General features: G+C 40.6%; 1 protein-coding gene across 6 annotated transcripts in view; it reads left to right on the top strand.

The window, feature by feature from the left end:
• The window catches only part of how (protein held out wings), a 360,598-nt gene that overhangs the window by 255,664 nt on the left and 79,468 nt on the right, over nucleotides 1–25,466 (top strand). For all 6 annotated transcript variants that reach the window (XM_067136171.2, XM_067136173.2, XM_067136170.2 and 3 more), the window contains exon 2: nucleotides 5,857–5,990. In XM_067136171.2, coding sequence (XP_066992272.1) covers nucleotides 5,857–5,990 — 134 coding nt within the window. The remainder of the gene's footprint in view (nucleotides 1–5,856; nucleotides 5,991–25,466) is intronic.

The raw sequence follows: 25,466 nt of genomic DNA, 5'->3' as shown, positions 1-25,466 counted from the left end.
AGACTTCTACAGTGATGAGTTTGGAGTAATTTATAGTGATGGAGAGAAAAGAGGAAAGCATGGAGTGGCAGTCATAATAAGAGAAAAATGGTAAAATAATGTTTGCAGTACCTACCATGTCAGCGACCGGTTAATGATGGTGAAAATTAATAGTGCCCCTGTGGGCTTAGTAATAATTCAGACATATTTCCCAACATCGGCTCATGACTTGGAAGAAATGGAGACTATGTATGAAGTTATTGGAGAACTATTAAAACTAAATAAAGAAAAATATAATGTCGCAATGATGGGCGATTTTAATGCAATAGTGGGATCCCATGCAGGCAATAAGATAGTAGGAAATTTTGCTCTGGGGGAAAGAAATGAAAGAGGTGAAACTTTGGTAGATTTCTGCAGTCAAAATGGTATGGTTATTACAAACACATTATATGAAGTTCCTCTTAGAAGAAGGTACACGTGGGAGGCGCCAGACAAAAGACGATTTCAGTTAGATTATATTCTAATGAAGCAAAGACTCAGGAATCAGATAAAATCATGCCACAGCTACCCAGGTCCTGATATAGATAGTGACCATATACTTGTGTTAGCCAAGTGCAACATTAGATTTAAAAGAACCAAAAGATCTATCAAACAGAAGTGGAGACTAGAAGGACTGAAAGAAGCAGCAACAAAGGCGGCTTTTGAAGAACGAACCAATAAAGCAGATAATGAAGTGATGAGCCAATGCAGTGGAATAACATCAATATAAGGATAATTGAAGCAACAAATGAGCTTTTAGGAAAAAGGAAATTGGAGCCCAGAAAACCTTGGATGACAGAAGAAATACCAAACCTAATTCAAGAAAGGAATAAGCTCAGGAAGGAAAACAATGTAGATGACTACAAAAGGATTAAAAATCAGATCACAACCAAATGCAGAGAAGAAAAAGAGAAATGGACCAAAACATTGCCGAAGAGATAGAAGAAGATATATAAAAGGGAAAACAGGATCAAGTTTATAAGAAAATCAGTTCCTTACAGTACAAAAATAGAACCAAATTTGCAGTAGTAAAAAACAGAAGGAATGTTACTGATAGACAACGATAAGATATGTGCTGAATGGAAAGAATACATAGAAGAACTATACGATGATAAGGACTTCAAGAATGACAATAAGCTAATTGAAGACATCAATGAGTGTGGAAGAGAAATTCAAGGTCCTCCGATCATGAGACATGAATTTGAACATGCCCTTCAGAGTCTGAAAGAAGGAAAAGCAACCGGTGTAGATGACATCCCAGCAGAATTATTGAAAAATTTAGGTATCAACACGAAAGACCAGTTATTCAGAGTAATAAATGAATGCTACGAAAGAGGAGTCGTGCCAGAAGACTTCACACAATGCAGAACCATTACCATACCTAAAATAGGAAGGGCAGATGACTGCACCAATTACAGAACACTATCAATATTAACACATGCCTCCAAGATACTCCTTAACATAGTTAAGAACAGAATAAAAGGAAATGTAGATAAGTATGTTGGAGAAGACCAATTTGGATTTAGAGAAGGCAGAGGAACAAGAGAAGCAATTCTGGCCTTACGCATGTTATTGGAGAGAAGGATGGAAATGAATAGAACGACTTATCTTACCTGCATTGACTTAGAAAAAGCTTTTGACAATGTGAACTAGGAACTACTGTTTAGAACTACGAGGAAAATAGGACTGGACTGGATGGATAGAAGAATGATTAATCAACTGTATCAGAACCAAAGCACAAAAATAATCATCAATCAGGTAGAAGAAAAGGCCAGGATTAGGAAAGGAGTTAGACAAGGTTGTCCCCTATCATCGTGTTTATTTAGTATGTTCATTGAGGAAGCTATTCTGATCATGAAGGAGAAGACAAAGGGCATAAAAATCAATGGTGAAAGGATACATTTTATCAGATTTGCAGATGACATCGTATTAATTGCAGACTCAGAAAAAGAAATGAATAGAATGCTGAAAGTCCTCCTAGGCACTCTTAAACTATGGAAATTAAAAGTAAACAAACGGAAAACGAAAGTAATGGTAGTACGGAAAAATATGGAAGAAATTAAAACCAATATCACCCAATATCACTCGCCAGTCACTTCTTCCACTAAGCTTGAAAATTAAACTTATTCAGACCCTCATGTTTCCCATACTTAATTATTGTGATATTGTAATGATAGATGCCACCATGGAACAGACATTAAAATTACAGAGGGCATTGAACTCATGCATTAGGTTTATATTTTCAGTTAAATTTTCAACTCATATCTCCCCCATTACGAAATTCTCTCCTGGTTAAAAATCGATCAACTACGACATCTTCACATTGCAACTCTCGTATTTCGTCTGTTGAATGAATCTAAACCCCAGTATTTATCCTCAAAGTTTAATTTACTCTCCTCCTCTCATGAACACAACACACGATCGACTACTACACTCTCAATTCCTGTGCATCGCTCATCTTCATTTAATCGCTCCTTTCAAGTGTCTGGTGCAAGGCTATGGAATTCCCTTCCGGTTAGTGTTAGGAATTGCACTTCCTAGCTTCTTTCAAGCGGTCTTGCCGAGATTACATATTAAATGTATAACCAGCTTGTATGAATGGAAGAATGAATGAGGTTAGGATTTATATTTTGTTATATTATTTCATTATTCTGTTTTATGAAGTTTATTAGGTAGGTATGTGGTTAAGTGTAGGAGAGGGCCGTGAGCCTTAACTTCGCCACAAATGAAGGCATGAAAATAAATAAATAAATAAATAAATAAATAAATAAATAAATAAAATCAAAATTGATGACGTCAGAATTGATCAGGTCAAACAATTATGTTATCTTGGTAGTATGATAACAGAGGATAATAGATGCTTCCTGGAAGTAAAGAGAAGAACAGCATTGACAAAACAGGCATTTATGAGCAAGAAAAGCATTTTAACCAGCACACACATGAATATAGATGTCAGAAAATCCTCTGCAAAATCATTTGTATGGAGTACACTTCAGTAGGGAAGTGAGAGTTGGACTCTGGGTAAATTAGAAAGGAATCGACTTGAAGCTGCTGAAATGTGGTTATGGCGGAAAATGACCAGAACGAGCTGGACGGAAAGAAAAACCAACCTGGAAGTCTTAAGGGAAGTTTAAGAAGAGAGACGATTTTTAAACGAAATGGAAAAGAAATTAAAATTTATTGGACATGTCATCAGACACAATACTTTCATCACTAACGTACTTGATGGGAAAGTGCTGGGAAAGAAAGGCAGAGGAAGACCTAGGATGAAGTATTTGGACGACATCAAGAAGAGGTTAGATTGTGTCAATTACATGGAACTGAAACGAACAGCCAATGAAAGAAAAGAGTGGTTGCATCGACAAGGCATGAGCCTTCAGAATATTGATTGATTGATTGATTGATTGATTGATTGATTGATTGATTGATTGATTGATTGATTGATTGATTGATTGATTGATTGATTGATTGATTGATTGATTGATTGATTGATTGATTTAGCAAGGATATAAAGGAGTCTCTGGTAAGACCCCAACTAGAGTATGGTTCCAGCGTATGGGGCCCTCACCAGGATTACTTGATTCAAGAAGTGGAAAAAAATTAAGAAAAGGAGCTTGATTTGTTCTGGGCGATTTCTGACAAAAGAGTAGCGTTACAAAAAGTTGCAAAGTTTGGGCTGAGAAGACTTGGGAGAAAGGAGGCGAGGTTCTCGACTAAATGGTATGTTCCGAGCTGTCAGTGGAGAGATGACGTGGAATGACATTAGTAGACGAATAAGTTTGAGTGGTGTCTTTAGAAGTAGGAAAGATAACAATACGAAAATAAAGTTCGAGTTTAAGAGGACATTTTTTTTTTTTTGACGAGGAATTAGGGATTGGAGAGTATTGTATTTGCCAAGAGAGATGTTCAATTAATTTCCAAATTCTTTGCAAGCATTGAATAAAAGACTAGGTAAACAACATCTGCCACCTGGGCGACTGTCCTAAATGCAGATCAGTAGTGATTGATTGAAATACCCCTCTGGAACGTGCAGTCTGCCTGCATGCCTTACTCCACCAGACCGCAGAGGATCGGCCGACATCGCACGACACATCTGCCGGGTTTGGTATGCAGGCGCCGATACAGATGGAGCTGTAATTATATGTACTCCCGGAAAAGGGCTCGTTACTGACACCTAACCGAGGTGTGTTGTGGGTGGAGATACCGTGTGAAGGTTTCTCATCAATGAATGAAACAATATTTGTGCTATTGTGAGACTAACAATGTTTTGACGACTCATCTCTTGGGGGTATCAGAAAAAAAATTGAAGAGTGAAGGTTTCCAACTTGCGACCCGCGAGGCCTTTTCCTTGTGGTATGCCAAGTCATTGTTTAATTGATTGAATCTATAATGAAAATTTATCGTTGCCGAAGAAACGATTTGACGCTGGGGATAAAGAAATGTCACTGGTAGATTCGATTTTGCATTCGGTAATAAAATAAACGAAACGATGTTTTTGAAATACTTCGTATCATCGCATTATTCCTCTATCGGTCTACCTCTAAGCTGGATGTAATGAACTCGTTCACTGTTCCTATGGAATTATGCTACATATATATTTAAAAAAAAAAACATATTCGTCAATGCCTATACATGTTATTCTAGTGATAAATCAAATACGTTAGTCGTGGGAAAACTGACTGTGCGTTATATAAGCAACTAAATTACTTCCACACCTGCTTGTTTAAGGTTGTATATTGTAAAAAATATATCTATAATCTATAGATTTTAAGTTATTTTTGTTCATAATTTACTATATTAATAAAGTCATGCCATTTTTGCAACCCGCCACTCAATTCCTGGTGCAATTGTGGCCATCTGGCCTTTTAAGTTAGATGCTCCTGATGTAATGTTCGCGGTTGCGAGAACTTTCACTTCCACAAACATTACTGCGACGAGTTCCTGCGTCGAACGTGAATGACATTAGCTTCCATGACGTCACAAGCTATCTATCACTGTGCTTTTGAGGTGACACGTCCCTTCTGTTTGCTGTCCATGCATTTGGGGCTATTAAATGGCGTAGACCTTAGTCAATAAAGTGTCTATTGTGTGGAGTGGTCTTTGTGGATCTCGGACAGTAGGGCGCTTGTTTGGGAGTCACATCTCACAAAGACATAGTCTCTGTTGACTGAACGTGACAATTTGTAAGTGTTATGGAATTCTTGATTCACCTCAGCGCCCTTTAACAACCCGTAATTCTACTTCTGCTTAAGTCGGTCACTCGGTTCGAGTACCGTATGTCATGAACTACATTACATTGGAGCCTGTTATTTCTGGCCATAGTTCTGTTTTCTGCCATCCTCGTACATTGGATTTATGATGTGTTTAATCTGATCCTCGTACCTCGTTGGAGGTGCTTTCTGTATCCTTCAACTACCCCTTTAATTATTCATTTTTTGTAGGCCATCTTGCCTGATGACGTGCAATGCGCTGCTGTTCTACTGTACTCAGTTTGAGCTCGTTTATTAACGACTTATTTGTTCTCATATCAGTCCACATTTGCCTCCAGCAGTACACGTGCCATCGCATTTTTCGCTATCCATCTTTCCTTTTTATCTTTTTTTCAGGTTTTATCCCAGGTATGTTACGCGATGAACAGTCTGCAAGTGGTTCATATTTCTTCTGATTTGACTGCTGTTTTGTCTGTCGGCGATCAATATTTTGGTTTTATCTCAGTTATTTTAGGCCCGTTTCGTTATTAATGTCTTCAACTCTGTTTAATCAATTTAACATTTCTTCCTTAGTAACATGCATTATAAATGGTACTTATACTCTGTGTGTCAACATTTTTCATTTCAGAAATCGCCAAGGTGCGTGCCAGCCTGTTCCAAATCAACGGCACCAAGAAGGAGCCATTGGTGCTCCCCGAGCCTGATGGCCAGCCCACCACCCTGACGGAGAAGGTGTACGTGCCTGTGAAGGAACATCCAGATGTGAGTACCACATATTTGTTGCTTTGTATTTTTGTGCACATTTGCTGTATACGAGGGGTTTCCACAGGCGGTGCGTGGTATTATTGCACAACTCCCAAGAATTTCACACTTCATGTGTTGTCTTTTTTTCTATGTTTTAGTTTAATCATAGCCCGCTGCGATGTCGTTTAAGCCTCGGCAGTTCGCGACATCTTACGGGAGCTAGCGAATGAGAATTGTTCTGTTTCTTGTCGCCAGAAGCTCTTGGAAGTGCTCTCCAGTGCATTATGATGAGGTTTACTGCGATATACATGTGTTCGTGAAACAAAATTGTCGATACGTGAGAGTTATTTGTTTTTAAATCTATGTTCCCCTATACTTTTGAAGGTTAGCAAAATAATTAAGATTATATAGAAATGCTCTAGATCGTTCGTATTGAATTTTTCAGACAGTTATCTGTATTCGTAGTGGTTACCGTACATTACAAATGCCACACTCAAGACATACAATCTCATTCTCTTCAGATGGTGTACTGCTGCGTTCCATTTTGTAAAAATAAAAAGGCAAAAATAAACGGTACCGGTATAAATTACCACGAATTTCCTGTGGATCCGGAACTGAAAAGGAAATAGCGAATTTCGCCAGATAAGTTTGAGCCAAACACGAAGTCGTAACTCATCTCTAGTTTGTAGCGAACATTTTTCGGAATACGATTGCATACCAAAACCTTAAAACTCGAGTTTTAAAACCAGGTAACGTGCCAAGTATTTTCTCAAACCATCCTCCCCATAAAGTGACCACAGCAGTAACACCAAGACGAGAATTACTTAAACAAAACAAACAAAATATGCCGATGAGAAACGAAAGCGCAGTCCTAACACAACTTAACTATAGGTCTACTTCGTGTTCACTAAATGATGATGCAATTCTACAAGGGAATGACCATCCTAACTCCAGTTCAGTTGTTGTACGTACAGAGGGAATTTTTATTTCGAGATTACAGACATTAGAAAGGGAAAACAGTGCCCTAAGTTTTAAACTGTAGCGGTCCAATAACAAGCTCAGAGACGTTTTAAGAAAGAATACGGAATCAGCTAAGAAGTTGAAGTATTATATTTCGAAGAGAATGAATGTCACAAAATTGTCGAGTTCTTGCTTTTGGAATGCTGTAAAGAACGTTTCAAATATTTATTTTTATTGCACGAGATACTAAATATAAGATTGTCAAAAACTTCCATAAGACAATGCGTGCTATGGCATTATTGCTCGTCAAAAGGATATAAATTTGCAAGAGACCACATGTTAAACTGCCAAGAAAAAGAACTCTGTCTAGTTTCGTAGGAGGTATCTGTCTTGAAACTTGAGTGACGCCCCTAATCAAAGCTAGGTTCAGGGCAGAAGCTGAAAATCCCAATAAGGCTGAATTATTCTGGAGTCTGGTTATTGACGAAATGTCGATCAAATAGAGACTCCTGTATGATGCCAAAATTGGCGTATTTCTTGGAGAAGAAAACACATCAAGCCACATTCAGGCACTAAAGGACTAAATGATAAATGGTTCGTTTTTCATCGTGTAAGTAGCATTCTTCATCATCTTAGGGTAGGAAGTGAAGACCGTTTGTCGTTTTCCTCCATTAGCGACGAAAGGCTTCAATGGTTAGAAAACCAATTTCTCGAATACCGTATCTCAATAATATCAAGATACAAAGTGAAGAACCAGGAAAGGATTTCTTACGTACCGAAACATATGAAGCTGTCATGGTTGAAATGGCATCAATAGTGAGCTACATAAGGTATCTTATCAAGAAAGGTTTTCGCTACATTTTAACAAGGTGATTTAATTCTGATTCCGTTGAACTGTTATTCGGTGGACTGAGTCAGCAAACGATGTGCTGTACTGCAGACCTGCTACTTTTAGTATGAATAAGGTTCTAAAAGCGGGTATAAAGCCTTCTCTCACAAACGTCGAAATCACAGAGAAGACAGTACCAATATGGACCCAACAAGCATTCCTAACAGATTTCCTGAATTAGACGTCGGTTAAGATATAGCCCATTATGGATCTGGTACGCCTAGCCTCCCATGTGTAGCGGTGCATATCCTTATGCTTGAAGAATGTATTCGTAACTGCTAAACCCATACTATGAAACCCTTACGCCGCAAAGTTCTCTGTGTGTGAAGTTGCTGCTTCGAGCCGAGAGATGTTGCAGGGGTCAGCCATCAGCGCCAAATGGAGAAATCAGTAACTACTACCTATAACAAGCAAGCAGGCATATTGCCGTGGCTTAAAGGACATCGTAATGGACCAATAAAAGCTGCCAGTTTCGAATCAAACTCAGGGAGTTTGCTTTCCTATGGCAAATCCCAAGCGGATAGCGGGGCGCAGCAGGGACGAACCTAAGCCTGTATGTAGCATCAGGTAGCACGCTGGTCATTATCGCTGCTTGGGTGTTGCACGAGACCAGCTAGCCCTCTATCGTGAAACAACTCCAAATGTCCCCTTTAGATTGCACCACTCTGCGAAGATGACTTTAGGCCTGCTTTCGCAACGGTAATTTCTTTTCCACGCCACTAAGGTACACCATACCGGACCACCCACAATATTAACAACATTTTGCATCAATGAAAAGCAGGAGAGCAAATTTCCAATTCAAGTGAGGTAAGAATAACTGTAGTTATACTGTATAATTAGCCTCGTATTTCCTGCGTTTAATTGCCGGATATATTTCAGTTTTAATAGAAGTTTAGTCCATTACTTAATGATAATAGAGTTTCTTGTTATTTCTGTAAGCATCTCATAAAAAATGTTATATTGAAAATTTTGGTGCAACACCCAGCCACCGCTGGTGGTTTCATTAATTGATTGAGAAAACATATCCTAAATGTAATGGTAACAATAATTTTACCGTAAAATTAACGGTAGTGTTATAATTGTTGAAAAATATCGGAATGGCTCCGACCAGTTAGATGATGATGAATACTACGACGACGACTGTAGACCGATAGATTTTAGATTTACGCAGAACACTTTGCACCGAAAATGAGATTTTGTCGACATGAACGGAATTTCATGTTCTACAAAGCTGTTTCAATAACACGTACCGTCATCATTTGTATCTCTCGATCCTTCCAACGGCCAGGTAGGATGTGTGTGAACGATATGCCTCCATATTTTTCTGTCTTTGTAAACTACTTCCAGTACCTCTCCACTTTTTTTCTGGGGGGGGGGGGGGTGTTGTATTCTCTTTAATTTGGTCCAGCCACCTCATTGTTGGATATCCGAGTGGCCTTTTTCCATCCTCTTGTAAATACTTCCTGGGAATCCGCATCTCCTGCATTTCAGCCGTGTAATTCTCAGTCTTTCCTTCATTCGCCTGCTGTATAGTTGATCTTAGAAACTTAATTTTACTTGCTTGTAATCTACTCATATCTCGTGTATATAATACACAATTCTCCATGCTGTAGGTCATGATATGATTTGATTTTAACATTGCCTGCCTTTTATAGAATCAGATGACGATCTTCCAAGAACGAAAGATATCATTGTATTTGAATTAAGTTGTTTCATTTCAGGTACAATTCTGTTAACATACATTTCCTTTTTCAGATAATTTATACATTTATTTATTAAAAATTGGTTTCGGCAGACTGATGAAGCCAACAGTTATAAAATAAAGTTCCGCAATTTGCAGAACATTGCTTTCAAGTTGTTAATGATTGAATATCGCTTCTCTGTGTCATGCTCATGAGTGTGTTTCCGCGTTGCTTTCTAGCTGGCCTTAGGGATGCCATCCGTAGCGCAATTCTTCAGCGACTTGGCGGCCTCTCAGTCAGCTGGTATTATATGTGGGCGTACTATTTCCTTATGAAATGTTTCCACATAGAGAAAGGAGGAAAACAACTCTTATTCTACGGCTTATTACACGCACCTCAGTTTGTGACATAACATTGGTCACGGCTACGGGATGAATTCGTTTGTCAATCAGAAACTTCCTGACCTTGCACATCCTTTCAGAACATTGCCTTCAAGTTGTTATTCATAAGATCCATGGACTAAATTGCACGTCCTTCAGTCATTATCTGACCCTCTGCTGTCAGTAGGGCATATTTAATGTCAAAATCCAAGATTTTCCACGTAGCAGTCGAGTTCGCGTCTTATATCCAAAACCTCGTAACTCCAACGACGGTCGAAATCGAGGTTTTGAGAGGACTGAATGAATGATTTGTCAGAAACTTCACTATGCAATAAATTGAATTTTCATACTAATGAAAAAGAGGAGAGACAACAATACGTATATTGCAATGAGCATATTCCCGTCAATACAAAACTTTGCAAATTCCTGACTTGGACATGTCTCTTAACCTCGTATCTCCAAATGACCTCACAGTGAATTAATGCCGATTCCGTCTTCTGTATAGTATATCGAGGTACGAGATATTAAACAGCCACCATCATGAATGTCTCGTTTCAGCTGAAACTTCGCAGCAAGAACTTCGGTCGAATTTGACTTGAGCTTGCTGTGGAAGCATGTAACTCTTGCTGTCCTGTTGAACTATACTGTACCTCTCTCATCATTTTCACTATCCTCTGACTAAGGCGATTCGTGTAGATGGGATACAGAAGGGGCATAATTAAAATCTACGTCAGTCATTTCATTACAGTCAATATCTTCACCTTCAGACTCTATATCTAGCATGGGCGATAAATAATGTAATAATTTCTTGTCTGATCGAAAACGTTTGTGTGCCGTGGTAATGTTAAATACTGAATTTCATGGAACAACAGATTATGGTTTTACACATAGATCGACTGTGGTATATGTACATTTCCACACACAACGAAGTAAAACCGAATGGAGGCAGCTGCGATAAAGAAACACTCATTGTTTGCAGACTAGTGGCAGGCAGCGTGACTGTTCGTATTGTCAGCTCCGACGGGGGCCTATAATTCTACATTCTTCTCTTAGGAATTTCTTTGGCGGTGCTGAAAAGCCATTATGCGGTCACAACTCTCTACATATATAGGATAAGTTCGATTTTTTAAAAGGGAACAGTCATTCCAGTAGTTACTAAAAGTTAAATCTTTGTAATTTGTGTATTTATTCCTAAGGGTCAAAATGGCCTATACGGTCAACGTGACATTTGTATTCTTTTCTAATTCTTAACGGAAAATTATGTTCTACCAGTATTTTTGTTCTTGCAAAGGAATTTAGATTTCTGGAGATTCAAGAAAGATAAACAGTGACGTTATGATGGTGTGATTCGTAGAGCGTTACATTTGCGTAACAATACAAAGCTGTTCCAAGGTTTGAAGCTGGTGTACAATGAACAATGCTCCAGTTTTGTAACATCCTCAGTGTTGGCCAAGTTAGTGGAGATACACGCGGCGTTTGAGAAAGTGTCTGCTACTGACGCAATAGGCTGATTTCACCCATCGTATTTCCAAATAATTTCTTGATCGTTTACATACGTAGGCGTTCAAGATTCTGGAACCTGAGGGAAGTCGTCCTTGTCCGATGCTCCTTGACGGCCGACTGCTTAGTTAGTTAGTTTAGTTTAGTTTAGTTTAGTGAGTGAGTGAGTGAGTGAGTGAGTGAGTTGGACGGACGGCGAAGTTAGAGCTCAAGGTCCTCTCACACACACATAACCACTTAGTGCTTAAACTTAGTTCGTACTCGTTTCACAGGTATCTGTTGCCTTCTGGTTCTTCTCGCCTTTCAGCGTTCAGTCTGCAAGCCTCTGTGAATTTACTAAACGTCCCCACAATCCTCTTTTTGCAACTAGTGCTGTGTTCTCATTTAGTTCTATACATCTTATCTTTAAATAGTTAGAAAGTGAGTCTAACCACCGTCGTCTTGGTCTCCCTCTACTTCTCTAACCCTCCATAACAGAGTCCATTATTCTCCTAGGTAACCTTTCCTCCATTCGCCTCACATGACCCCTCCACCGAAGTCGGTTTATGCGTACAGCTTCATCCATTGAGTTCATTCCTAACTTAGCCTTTATCTCCTCATTCCCGTTACCCTCCTCCCATTGTTCCCACCTGTTAGTACCATCAATCATTCTCGGTACTTTCATGTACGTTACTTCTAACTTATGAATAATATATCCTGAGTCCACCCAGCTTTCGCTCCCGTAAAGCAAAGTTGGTCTGAACACAGACCGATGTAAAGGTAGTTTCGTCCGGGAGCTGACTTCCTTCTAACAGAACACTGTTGATAGCAACTGCGAGATCTCTGCATAGCTTTACTACACCTTGATTCAATCTCACTTACTATATTACCATCCTGGGAGAACACACAACCTAAATACTTAAAATGATCTACTTGTTCCAGCTTTGTTATCGCCAATCTGACATTCAATTCTGTTAAATTTCTTACCTACTGACATCAATTTAGTCTTGGAAAGGCTCATTTTCATACCATACTCATTTCACCTATTTTCAAGTTCCAAGATATTAGACTGCAGGCTTTCGGCACAATCTGCCATTAAGACCAAGTCGTCAGCATAGGCCAGACTGCTTACCTACATTTCAACCTGTCTCAATCGCTCCCTGCCACTTTATACCTTTCAGCAGACCATCCATGTGAACTACGAACAGCAGAGGTGAAAGATTACAGCCTTGTCTAACCCCTGTAAGTACCCTGCACCAAGAACTCATTCTACCATCAATTCTCACTGCAGCCCAGTTGTCAACATAAATGCCTTTGATTGATTTTACCACAACCCTTGATACCATAGTCCCCCAGTATGGCGAATTTTTTTCCCTAGTACCCTGTCATATGCTTTCTCTAGATCTACGAAACATAAACACAACTGTCTATTCCTCTCGTAACATTTTTCAGTTACCTGGAGCATACTGAAAATCTGATCCTGACAGGCCCTCTGTGGTCTGAAACCACACTGGTTTTCATCCAGCTTCCTCTCAATCACTGATCGCACCCTCCGTTACAAGATGCCAGTGAATACTTTGACTGGCATACTAATCAACAAGATACCCCGATAGTTGTTGCAATCCTTCCTGTTCCGTTGCTTATAGATAGGTGCATTTACTGCTTTTGTCCAATCTGAAGGTACCTTACAACACTCCATGCTAATCTTAATACTCTGTGAAGCCATTTCATCCCTGCCTTCCCACTATACTTCACCATTTCAGGTCTAATTTCATCTATTCCTGCTGGTTTATAACAGTGGATTTTATTTACCACCCTTTCCACTTCCTCAAGCGTAATTTCACCAAACATCATTTTCCTCCTCCCCATGAGCTTCGTTGTTCGCGACACCACCAAGAAGATTTCCTTTTATGTTGAGAAGAGTTTCAAAATATTCCCTTCACCTCTCCAGTAATTCCCGCGGATCTATAATGAGTTCGCCTGAACTGTCCAAAACACTGTTCATTTCCTTTTTCCCTCCCTTCCCAAGATTCTTTATTACTGTCCAAGAAGATTTCCCTGCTGCTTGACCTAGCCTTTGCAGGTTATTACCAAAATCTTCTCACGACTTCTTTTTGGATTCAACAACTATTTGTTTAGCTCAGTTTCTTTCATCTACGTACAATTCCCTGTCTGTATCGGGCCCTTGTTTGGAGCCATTTCTGATAACCCTTCTTTTTACGTTTACAAGCTGCTCTCACTTCATCATTCCACCAAGAGGTTCGCTTTTCCCCATCTTTACACACAGTTGTTCCTAGGCATTCCCTTCCTGCTGTTTCTACTACAGCATCCCTGTATGCCACCCATTCTCTTTCTATATCCTGAACCTACTGTCCACTGTTCGAAACTTCTCATTAATCATATCCATGTACTTCTGTCTAATTTCCTCGTACTGGAGATTTTCTACCCTTATTCGTTTGCAGTTTTTTGCAGACAGGTTTCACTTTCTCTGTGAAATAGAGATACTTAGCTCACTACAGATCAAATACAATCTGTATCATCGAATAATCCCCGCAAAACTCGTATATTCATAACAGACTTCCTGAATTCGAAGTCGGTTAAGATATAATCTATTATGGATCTAGTACCCCTAGCCTCAGATGTGTAGCCGTGAATATCCTTATGTTTGAAAATGCATTCGTAACTGTTAAATCCACACTAGCACACAAGTCCAGCAAATGCTTACCATTCCCATTAGCTTCCATATCTTCTCCATATTTATGAATCACCCTTTCGTATCCTTCAGTTCTATTTCCAACTCTCACATTGAAATCGTCCATTAGCACTGTCCTATCCTTGCTGTGTTCTTTTGTTTTTTTGCTAGGGGCTTTACGTCGCACCGACACAGATAGGTCTTATGGCGACGATGGGATAGGAAAGGCCTAGGAGTTGGAAGGAAGCGGCCGTGGCCGTAATTAAGGTACAGCCCCAGCATTTGCCTGGTGTGAAAATGGGAAACACGGAAAACCATCTTCAGGGCTGCCGATAGTGGGATTCGAACCTACTGTCTCCCGGATGCAAGCTCACAGCCGCGCGCCTCTACGCGCACGGCCAACTCGCCCGGTATCCTTGCTGTTGACCCCGACTACGATGTCACTCAATGCTTCATAAAACTTGTCAACTTCATCCTCATCTGCACCCTCACATGGTGAATACACTGAGACAATTCTCGTCCGAATTCCTCCAACTGCCAAATCTACCCACATCATTCGCTCATTTACGTGCCTAACAGAAAATATGTTGCGTGCAGTGAGTGGTATTGCTGATGAACAGCCCAACCCCGCACTCTGCCCTTCCATTTTTAACACCCGTCAAGTACTATTTATGGTCTCACATCTCTTCCTCAATTTCTCCCTTTACCCTAATAGCACTTACTCCTAGCACATCCCGATGCGTCCTATTTGCTGACTCAGCCAGGTCTACTTTCTTCCTTCCATAAGCCCCATTAGTATTGATAGCTCACCATCGAATTCCATTTCGTTCGCCAAGTTGTTTCCAAGGAGTTCCTCGCCTGTCAAATGGGAGTAGGACTTCGTTACTCCCATAAGTCAGAGGCATGTTTAAACATTGGAGAAAATAACTCGCAACACCAATTATTGCCAGGAAAAATATCATGTTCTTGGCCATATCCATATGTAGGATGAAATTACGTGTGTTGTTGTTTGAGTCATCAGTCCATAGACTGGTTTGATGCAGCCCTCCATGCCACCCTATCCTGTGTTAACCTTTTCGTTTCTACGTAACTATTGCATCCTGCATCTGCTCTAATCTGCTTGTCATACTCATACCTTGGTCTACCCCTACCGTTCTTACCGCCTACACTTCTTTCAAAAACATACTGAACAGGTCCTGGGTGTCTTAAGATGTGTCCTATCATTCTATCTCTTCTTCTCGTCAAATTTAGCCAAATCGCCTCCTCTCACCAATTCGATTCAGTATCTCTTCATTCGTGATTCGATCTATCCATCTCACCTTCAGCATTCTTCTCTAACACCACATTACAAAAGCTTCTATTTTCTTTCTTTCCGAGCTAGTTATCGTCCATGTTTCACTTCCATACAATGCCACGCTCCAGACGAAAGTCTTCAAAAACATCTTTCTAATTCCTATATCAATGTTTGAAGTGAGCAAATTTATTTTCTTAAGAAAGCTCTTCCTTGCTTGTGCTAGTCTGCATTTTATGTCCTCCTTACTTCTGCCATTGTTAGTTATTTTACTACCCAGGTAACTATATTCGTCTACTTCCTTTAAGACTTCATTTCCTAATGTGATATTTCCTGCATCACCTGCCTTCGTTCGACTGCACTCCATTACTTTTGTTTTGGACTTATTTATTTTCATCTTGTACTCCTTACCCAAGACTTCATCCATATCATTCAGCAGCTTCTGAAGATCTTCTGCAGTCTCAGATAAAATAACAATATCATCGGCAAATCTCAAGGTCTTGGATTTCCTCTCCTTGGATTGTGATTCCCTTTCCAAATTCCTCCTTGATTTCCTTTACTGCCTGTTCTATGTAAACATTGAAAAAGAGGGGGGGGGCAAAATGCAGCCTTGCCTCACTCCTTTCTGGATTGCAGCTTCTTTTTCAAAGCCCTCGATTCTTATCACTGCAGACTGATTTTTATACAGATTGTAGATAATTCTTCGTTCTCGGTATCTGATCCCAATCATATTCAGAATCTTAAATAGCTTGGTCCAATCAACACTATCGAATGCTTTTTCTAGATCTACGAATACCATGTACGTGGGCTTGTCCTTCTTGATTCGATCCTCTAAGATCAGACGTAAAGTCAGGATTGCTTCACGTGTTGCTACATTTCTTATAAACTCAAATTGATCTTCTCCCAACTCAGCTATAACTTGCGTTTCCATTCTTCTGTAAATAATACGTGTTAAAATTTTGCGGGCATGAGATACTAAACTATGGTGTGGTAATTTCCACACTTGTCAGCACCGGCTTTCTTGAAAATAGTTATAACAACATTCTGCCGAAAATCGGATGGCACTTCTCCTGTCTCATACATCTTACACACTAAATGGAATAACCTTGCCATGCTGGTTTCTCCTAAGGCAGTCATTAATTCAGAGGGAATGTAATCAATTCCAGGTGCCTTGTTCCTATTTAGGGCTCTCACAGCTCTGTCAAACTCTGACCTCAAAATTGGATCTCCTATTTCATCAGCATCAACAGCCTCTTCTCGTTCCAGAGCCGTATCATATACGACATTACAAATACATTGATACAACTGTTGGATATGTTCCTGCCATATTTCTGCTTTGTGTTCTTTCCCTAGAAGTGGCGTTCCATCTGAGCTCTTAATTTGCATACACCTAGATTTCCTTTCTCCAAAGGTTTCCTTGATTTTCCTGTATGCAGCATCTACCTTTTCCAGGACCATACAACCTTCGCCATCCTTGCACTTCTCCTTCAGCCATTCTTCCTTAGCTACCTTCCACTTTTGTCCACTTCATTCTTTAATCGCCTGTATTCTTTTCTGCCCTCTTCATTTCTACCATTCTTGTATTTTCGTCGTTCATCAATCAGGTCTAGTATCTCCTGAGTTATCCACTGATTCTTTGCTGACCTTTTCTTCCTTTCTAACATTTCTTCAGCAGCCCTACTGACTTCATTTTTCATGATTACCCACTCTTCCTCTATTGTGTTTCCTTCAGCCTTTTCATTTAACCCTTGTGCAACATGTTCCTTGAAAGAATCCCTCATACTTCTTTCAACTTGTCTAGATCCCATCTTTTGGCATTCTTTCCTTTCTACAATTTGTTCAACTTCAGATGGCATTTCATGACCAACAAGTTGGGGTCAGAGTCCACGTCTGCTCCTGGGAAAGTTTTGCAATCCAACACCTGGTTTCTGAATCTCTGCCTAATCATAATGAAGTCTATTTTATACCTTCCAGTGTCTCCAGGTCTCGTCCACGTATACAGCCGTCGTTTGTGGTGTTTGAATCAAGTATTGGCAAGGACTAAATTATGACCAGTGCAGAATTCAACCAGCCGACTTCCTCTTTCGTTCCTTTGTCCCAATCCGAATTCTCCTTCTGTATTACCTTCTCTTCCTTGGCCTACCACTGCATTCCAGTCTCCCAACATAATTAGATTCTCGTCACCTTTTACATATTGTATTAAATCTTCTATCTCTTCATATATTCTTTCGATTTCCTCCTCATCCGCTGAACTAGTAGGCATATAGACCTGCACTATTGTGGTGGGCATTGGTTTGGTGTTTATATTGACGACAATATTTCTTTCACTATGCTGGTCGTAGTGGCTTACCCGCTGCCCTATATCCTTATTAATTATTACACCAACTCCTGCATTTCCCCTGTTTGAATTTATGTTGATAATTCGGTAGTTGCGTGACCAAACTTCGTACTCTTCCTGCCAACGTACTTCGCTTAAACCAACTACATCTAACTTTAGTCTATCAGTCTCCCATTTCAGATTCTCTAACTTACCACAACGATTCAAACTTCTAACATTCCGCTCTCCGACTCGCAGAATGTCACTATCCATCATCGTGATGATCGCTCCCTCTCGTGTAGTCCCCACCCGGATATCCGAATGGGGGACTAGTTTACCTCCGGAATATTTTACCCGGGAGGAAGCCATCATGCGTACACCATTCATACAGAGAGAGCTGCATGTTCTCGGGAGTTAGTTACGGCTGTAGTTTCCCGTTGCTTTCAGCCGTGTATCAGTATCAACACAGCTAAGCCATGTTGAGTATTATTACAAGGCCATATCAGTCAATCATCCGGACTGCCGCCCTTACAACTTCCGAAAGGCTGCTACCCCCCTTTCGATGAACCATTCCTCAGTCTGGTCTCGCAACGGTGGCGTGCCAGATGCGACCGGCGTTGACAAGCGAATTGTCATTTGATAAGTTGTGTCATCACCCAAGATAAGGTAAGCTAAACGAAGTGCAATGCCATTTCAATAAGTCCTATAAGCAGCTACTGCCCCTACTTTACATAACACTTCTGGGGGAAACTCGTTTTACAACACGAAGCATGGTGATGCGTTTACGTCTTTTCCCACCGGGCGAGTTGGCCAGTCGGTACGGGCGCGCGGACCATAGCTTGCTTCCGGGAGATAGTGTGTTCGAATCCCACTGTCGGCAGCCCTGAAGTAGGTGTTCCGCGGTTTCCCATTTTCATACCAGGCAAATGCTGGGGCTGTACTTTAATTAAGGCCAGGGCCGCTTCCTTCCCATTCTTAGCCCTTTCCTATCCCATCGTCGCCTTAAGACCTGTCCGTGTCGGTGCGACGTAATGCCACTAGCAAAAAAACAAAAAAAACGATCCTAATTCTCTGAAATTATTTACGACTTACGCCTACTTACGTATCGTGTCCTATTAGTACCAGGAGTGTCCGAGTACGTGTTCGGCTTGCCTGGTGCAGGTCTTTCTACCTGACTCCCGTGGGCGGCCCGCGCGTCTGTGTGTGGAATTATGATAATGAAGTAGGGAGAGATGGAACTCGGTTTCGGCAAGTAGCCTACTCCTCTCGAATGTGATTTTTTTTTTTCATCCAGGCTAAGTGGCTCAGACAGTTGAGATGCTGGTCTTCCGACACCAACTTGGCAGGTTCGATCCTGGCTCAGTCCGGTGGTATTTGAACGTGCTCAAATACGTCAGCTTTGTGTCCGTGGATTTACTGGCACGTAAAATAAGTCCTGCGGGACTAAATTCCGGCACCTCGGCGTCTCCTTAAACCATAAAAGTAGTTACTGGGGCGTAAAGCCAGCAACATTATTATATTTTTCTTTCGACCAACGGCACTCGAACCTGCTAACCACGGTGTCAGACCTTTATTTTAGAAAAGACCAAGTTAGCTACTTATAAGCAATCAGCCACTTGGTGCCAGCCCTTAGTGCATATCAATTGTAAGTGATTGATGGGTCGCATGCGGCACGATGCTTATCCACTCGGTCGCTATTGGCACGATAGTGGCCTGGTCGCATCCGGCACGGTCGCATCTGGCACGTAACCCTCGCGACAGATACCCATCCGATATCGTTGCACCTGCGGGTCGGCTATCTTGCTTCACTGGGACATGCAAGCCTCCCCATCGCAGCAAGGTCACATGGTTCGCAGGGGAGGGAGATTACGTATAATAATAATAATAATAATAATAATAATATTGCAGTTGGAAGATATTGCTTAACAGTAGTATAGCAGGGAAGTTAAATAAAGAATTAAGGAATTATATCAAAGTAATGCATTTCAGTATAAAGAAAAGAAATACAGTAAAACAAAAAAAAATATACAAAGTCTGAAGACCTTTATGTTGCAGAAACACTGTCTATAACTACATGTGGTCCAATGGAAAAGTTGTAGGTCAAGGAAAGGAAAATACTACGAAAAATTCTAGGCCCCAAATTATATAATAATGAACTTTCACACATCAGCAATGAAACTATGTATAGGAAAACAGAAAGGATTGCCGACACAAGAAGAATAGATCCGAAAAGGATAACTAAAAGAATCTTCGACTATTTCCGCAATAAGAATACGGAATTCGTTCTGCTGCGTGAAGATAAGAACCATTTCCACATACGACTACTTACCGACTTTCGAGCCGTTATAAGCCAGCTTAGTAAGCTGCGATATTTGATAAGTGAGATTATTAAACTCCTACAGTATGAGCTGAGCTTGACGTTGAAAAGCATAACCTGGGATTCTGCCGAAATAGTTTTTCTCCAAAGATAACAGTTTTATAAGCCTGGAACATTCATCACGCATTAGGTGAGTCATTTTTATTCATTCGTATTGATTATACACGCACGTCTTCTGTTCAATTTGCAATCATCGATAAACAAACTAACCTCCGTTTTCATCTAACACCGATGTCTTCTACGCCTCTTGCCTTACTTGAGAATTACAATTTATTCACTGAGTGTGTAACTAGGTGGTTTGGGCCACGTACCTGTCAGCTTGCATTCGGCAGGTAGTGGGGTCGAACTGCACCGTCAGCACGCCTGACAATAGTTTTCCGTGGTTTTCCATTTTCACTCCCGACAATCAATCAATGTCTATAATCGATTTGCATGTAGGACTGTCGCGCAGGTGGCAGTTTTCCTAGTCTTTTCTTAAATGATTTCAAGGAATTGCAGGTAAATACTGGAACTGTACCTTACTGAAGGCCACAGACGCTTTCCTGTCCCATCTTCGTTTCTGTGTCGATGGGATGTAAAAGAAACAAAAACAAAGTATTGGTCGCTTTCCTTCAATGGGATAGTTTAAACAAGGTACATGATGTTCGAGGGACCGTGTCAGAGTAGCAGGAGGAAGGAAGGTTTTTCGTCTTCGCCGTCCCTTTGTCTCGGCTGTTGAACGCCTCCTTGATACTGTAAAGTTGGTAGTTTCCGGTGGCTGTCTCGTGTAACCTTCATCCGCTCTAATTGTAGGTTATGTAGTAACACGCTTTTTACTCTGCACCTGTGGCGGCATTCCCCAAGGTCGGTGCGGCGGTGTGAGTAACCCGGTCGCAGCCTGTGAATATAATCCCTACTAATAGGTGCGTGCGACGCCCTCGAAAAGCTCCTTTAACGTCGTAAGAGTGCAGTTCCCAGAGTTACGATTATACAGACTATATTTAGCCATATTTTAATCGGAAATGTAATTATAAATCCTGATGCATGTTCCGTTTCTGGAAAGACCTACATTTTATCCTTTATTTTAGTTTTTATTGAATAAACCAGTCCCCAAAAGACAGAGAACCATTTTTTCAAAAAAGTAAACTAGAAAATGCATATGTGAGCTTTATTATCAATAGGGCCAAGCTGTATTCACTTTGCAGAGTCCCAGGCACATCTTTTCCAACTAGGTGTACTTTCTTTTTCAACTGCGTGCTCTCATATAAGCGAGCCTATGATAATCTAGAACAGGGGTGTTCAACGCACGGCCCGCGGGCCGAAAAGTGCAATACAAGGAGAGGCCATCAGGCCCGCCGGAGAACTCGCCTATCTGACCCAAAAAATACCGGTGGACTGGCAGTCACACGAGCATACAATGATGATCACTTGAATTACAGATACCTGCCGTTTAGTCAGCACGTGACTGGCCGTGTGAATAACAGTTGACCAGATTGTGGTCAGAAGTCGTGCACGCATTGGGCTTTCCAGGGCCACCTCGTCAAGAGTACGTAGATTCGGGCATTTCCATCAGCACCGGGGTCATGTGCCGTGGGGTACAACAAGGTGGTAAGAAGGCCTAGAGTGCAGCAAATCACTAGCGAATTCAGTGCTGGACGAAAACGAAGTGTGACGAGCAGAACCATCTTCTCGCAATAGAGAATAGGAGTGAGCACAATCCCTGACGTGGGCAAAGGAACACCGCCTGCTCAGACGAGTTGGTACGTGTGCGCCACCCAGCACATGATTCCCATCTCATCCCACGCCTACTAGCGAGAGGTCCCATTGAGAAAGGAGTTGCCAGTGCTACTGCAACATGTTGTTTACACATCGTAAAAGCTTTAGTATACATCAATATTCTTAAGAACCAAGAACAGTGTTGGAATGGACCTTGCCTTGACGACACATTATTTAAGTCTCCGTCATTTTGAGAAACTTTCATGGATAACTTGGAATGAAAATATTCCCTACACAATCATTATGTCGTTGCCGATTTTAGGGGTGAACGTAGAAAATGTTCAAGAAGCAGCAGTTAAAAGATTCACGTTCCGATAATGTCGTTATCGATTACGTAAATGTATTCAATAGCGGACTATAAAGACATTAAAAATACATTACTTCGCAACACTTTCAATGGCAAACGTTTTTTAAGGATGGAAAATCGTAAATTAAGAAAATGAAAGAAAACTACCTGCTAAAACATAACTTTGTTCACTAAATAATCACGGAATATTAATTTTCCAAGCAGTGGAAAAAGTACATCATCTTCAGCATGTGGCTCATTAAAGTAAAAAAATGAGACAACCCCCGCTGGGATTTCTGAAACTGATATCTCATAGCGCCCTAAATTTTGTAAAATGATAATCTCGTGGTCTCCTCTACCAAAGGTTGTTAAATCACGCAAACTTCTTTCACAGGAAAGAAACGAAAAACTAATAGCAGGGCTCAAGAGGGATTGTGAACGAAAGCAATCATCCAAAAAGAACTAGCCAAAAACGCTTCCTAGTGGGCTTAAATCAATAATAATAATAATAATAATAATAATAATAATAATAATAATAATAATAATAATAATTCCTGTTGATTATTCATTGTTGTCCACGTTATCTTGTCCTGTACATTATTACAAGCAACTTTTCTACCTTGTTAATACGGTGTATTCATTGAAAGCAGTGTGACATGCAGAGTAAGCGAAAGTATGATGTGGATGGGGACAATAACTCTGAATCGCTCGTTTCTCGTGCGCATTCAATTCTAAAACAAATTCCCGAGAAATAGGGACGAAGTCGACTCCTGTTAGAGGTTGTGTACAGTTCAATAGCAAAACAGAAATCGACCTTTGTCGAGTTTGTCCTTAACATTTTCGAGAGAGTAAGACTTCTACCGGCGAACTGGTAGAGCTGCGGGGGAGGCGATCATTGTGACAGGATAGCCATTTACCGGCAATTGACTGTGATTTGTGGCACACGCCACCTCCGGGCACGTGCTGGTCCTTATTGGTGGGGCGACGGCGAGACGGCACTTAATGGGGTGAGTCATTCTCCTCTCCTAGTACACGTGTTCCGCGTAGACGACCACAGGTTCGTCCCCAGCGTTCAGAGCTTCTGGTTCTTGTTGGCCGTGCGGCTGTGAGCTTGCATCCGGGGGATAGTGGGTTCGACAGCCCTGAAGATGGTTTTCCGTGGTTTCCCAAATTCACACCGGGCTGTTTCTTAATTAAGGCCACGGCTGCTTCCTTCCAAGTCCTAGGCCTTTCCTGTCACATCATCGCCACAAGACCTATATATGCCGGTGCGACGTAAAGCCACTAGCAAAAAGAAAAAAAAACCACTTGTATCAATCTCCTCACTTTCATTTCTCCTATCCGACCTCCCTTGGTCAAATCTTGTTCTTTTCCGACTCCGATTGTATTACGTTTCCGAGGCCTAGGGAGTCTAATTTTCACGCCCTTCGAGTCCCTTGTCTTTCTTTGACCGATAAATGTAAGCTTTTCCGTACCCATTTCTGAATTTTGCTGAGATACTTCCTTGGGTTAAGTTACGAAGCAGGTGGAAAGTCCTATGCTCTAATAATAAACGCAGGGCTTCACAAAAGTACAGTAATTATGATGGTATTGCAATGTTATAAGCCCCGATGATATTATTATTATTATTATTATTATTATTATTATTATTATTATTATTATTATTATTATTATTATTATTATTATTTAAATTTTTCGTAGTGTCGGACCTCTTCCATGTTCCTTCTGATTAACGTTAATGTTGCCCAGCTTTATTTATTAAAACAATAAAGACCACCACCTTCAAATACCACCGGACTGAGACAGGGTCTGAGCTACTCAGTCCGGCGGCAGTGTTTTCAGATATAGTGAAACTCTCCAGCTATATTACACTTGATTACTATCCAATTTACAAAGTTCTCTGGTGTAAGTTTTTGCCTCGTTCAGTCAGGATATTGCTAACGTGGGAGAATGTCCTCTCAACTGCACAGGAGGAGAAGGCCAGTTTCCACTGCTGACAGCGCTGATGTAGCTGAAGGATTTCTATTTTACATCTTTCCAATCAGGATTCCTGTGCAGAATCTTCCAGAATTTAACCATTTTGTATGTTGCACACCATCTCTACTGCCTGCAATACATAATAACAATTCTTGGGCCTCCAGCGATAATACTACAATTCAAGACGACAAATTGGGGCAAATATTCTTTCATAGGAAGGGGAGTTGGGGATTGGAATAACTTACCAACGGAAATGTTCAGTCAATTTCCAATTTCTTTGAAATCATTTAAGAAAAGGTTAGGAAAACGACAGATCTGCCACCTGGGCGACTGCCTGAAATACAGATCAGTAGTGATTGATTGATTGATTGATTGATTGATTGATTGATTGATTGATTGATTGATTGATTGATTTGATTGATTGATTGATTGATTGAATGCGATAGATGACAGTGTACCAAAATCTCGCCACTCTGTATAAAACACACCGCCGAAGAAGAAAAGAAAACCCAATGCAGCATCAGTGGCTGGAAATTGCATATGTTTGGTTGTGTGTGCAGACCGAGAACACAAAGAATACCGACGATTATGCGTGGTCCGATTCCCTCCGACGACCAACGGTATATATCGTAGCCAAAAGGAAAGTAAAATGTAAAAATATTATTTTAGCCGCTAACGCTAAAATGGGCATTTAGTGCCGTCCATTCGTCATAATTTGACCCAAAACAGATTTTTAACTTTACTCTGCTTGTTTAGCAAATAGGCATTACAGGAAATATCCTCAGTTGAATTATTATACCGTGTTGGTGTTTGTATAAAAGCGTCAATAATGATTTCTCCTCTTCAATATTGTTGAGGTTTGAATACCAGCACTCATAGGCGATTTTCATATAGGCTCTTGCGTACACATTTTCCAAAGATTGCTGAGATACTTCCTTGAATGAAGTTACGAAGCAGGTGGACAATCCTATGCTCTAATAATTATAAATACACAACTATAGGCCGCATAATAAACCCAGGTCCTCACAAAAGTACATTGTTTTGATAATCGATGATGTTACTCACACCGATTATTGTTGTTGTTACGGAGATACCGTGGTGGAAGAAGGTACGGGCATGAATGGGTCAAAATAGGACAATAAGAATATTAATTTAAAACTATAAAATTATAGCTATATTTCTTTCTCCTTTTTTGTTTCTTTTCAGAACATAAACTTTACAATTTCAGGTACCAAAGTTTTGCTTACAAGTTAGGTAACAACCTTTAAAACGTCAGAGCAATGAACAAATAACACATTAGCTAATCTGAGCTTTCAGCTCCCTAATTATACATTCTCCAAGAGCGCTGCGGCTCCTTCTGAGAAGAGTCAAGGAGACGAACCTCCCAATTTCTTTTACATCACCAGGAG

Source organism: Anabrus simplex, chromosome 1, assembly GCF_040414725.1.
Source record: "Anabrus simplex isolate iqAnaSimp1 chromosome 1, ASM4041472v1, whole genome shotgun sequence".
NCBI lineage: Eukaryota > Metazoa > Arthropoda > Insecta > Orthoptera > Tettigoniidae > Anabrus > Anabrus simplex.
Note: the sequence above shows the minus strand (reverse complement) of the source record. Positions and strands in the feature narration are given on the sequence as shown.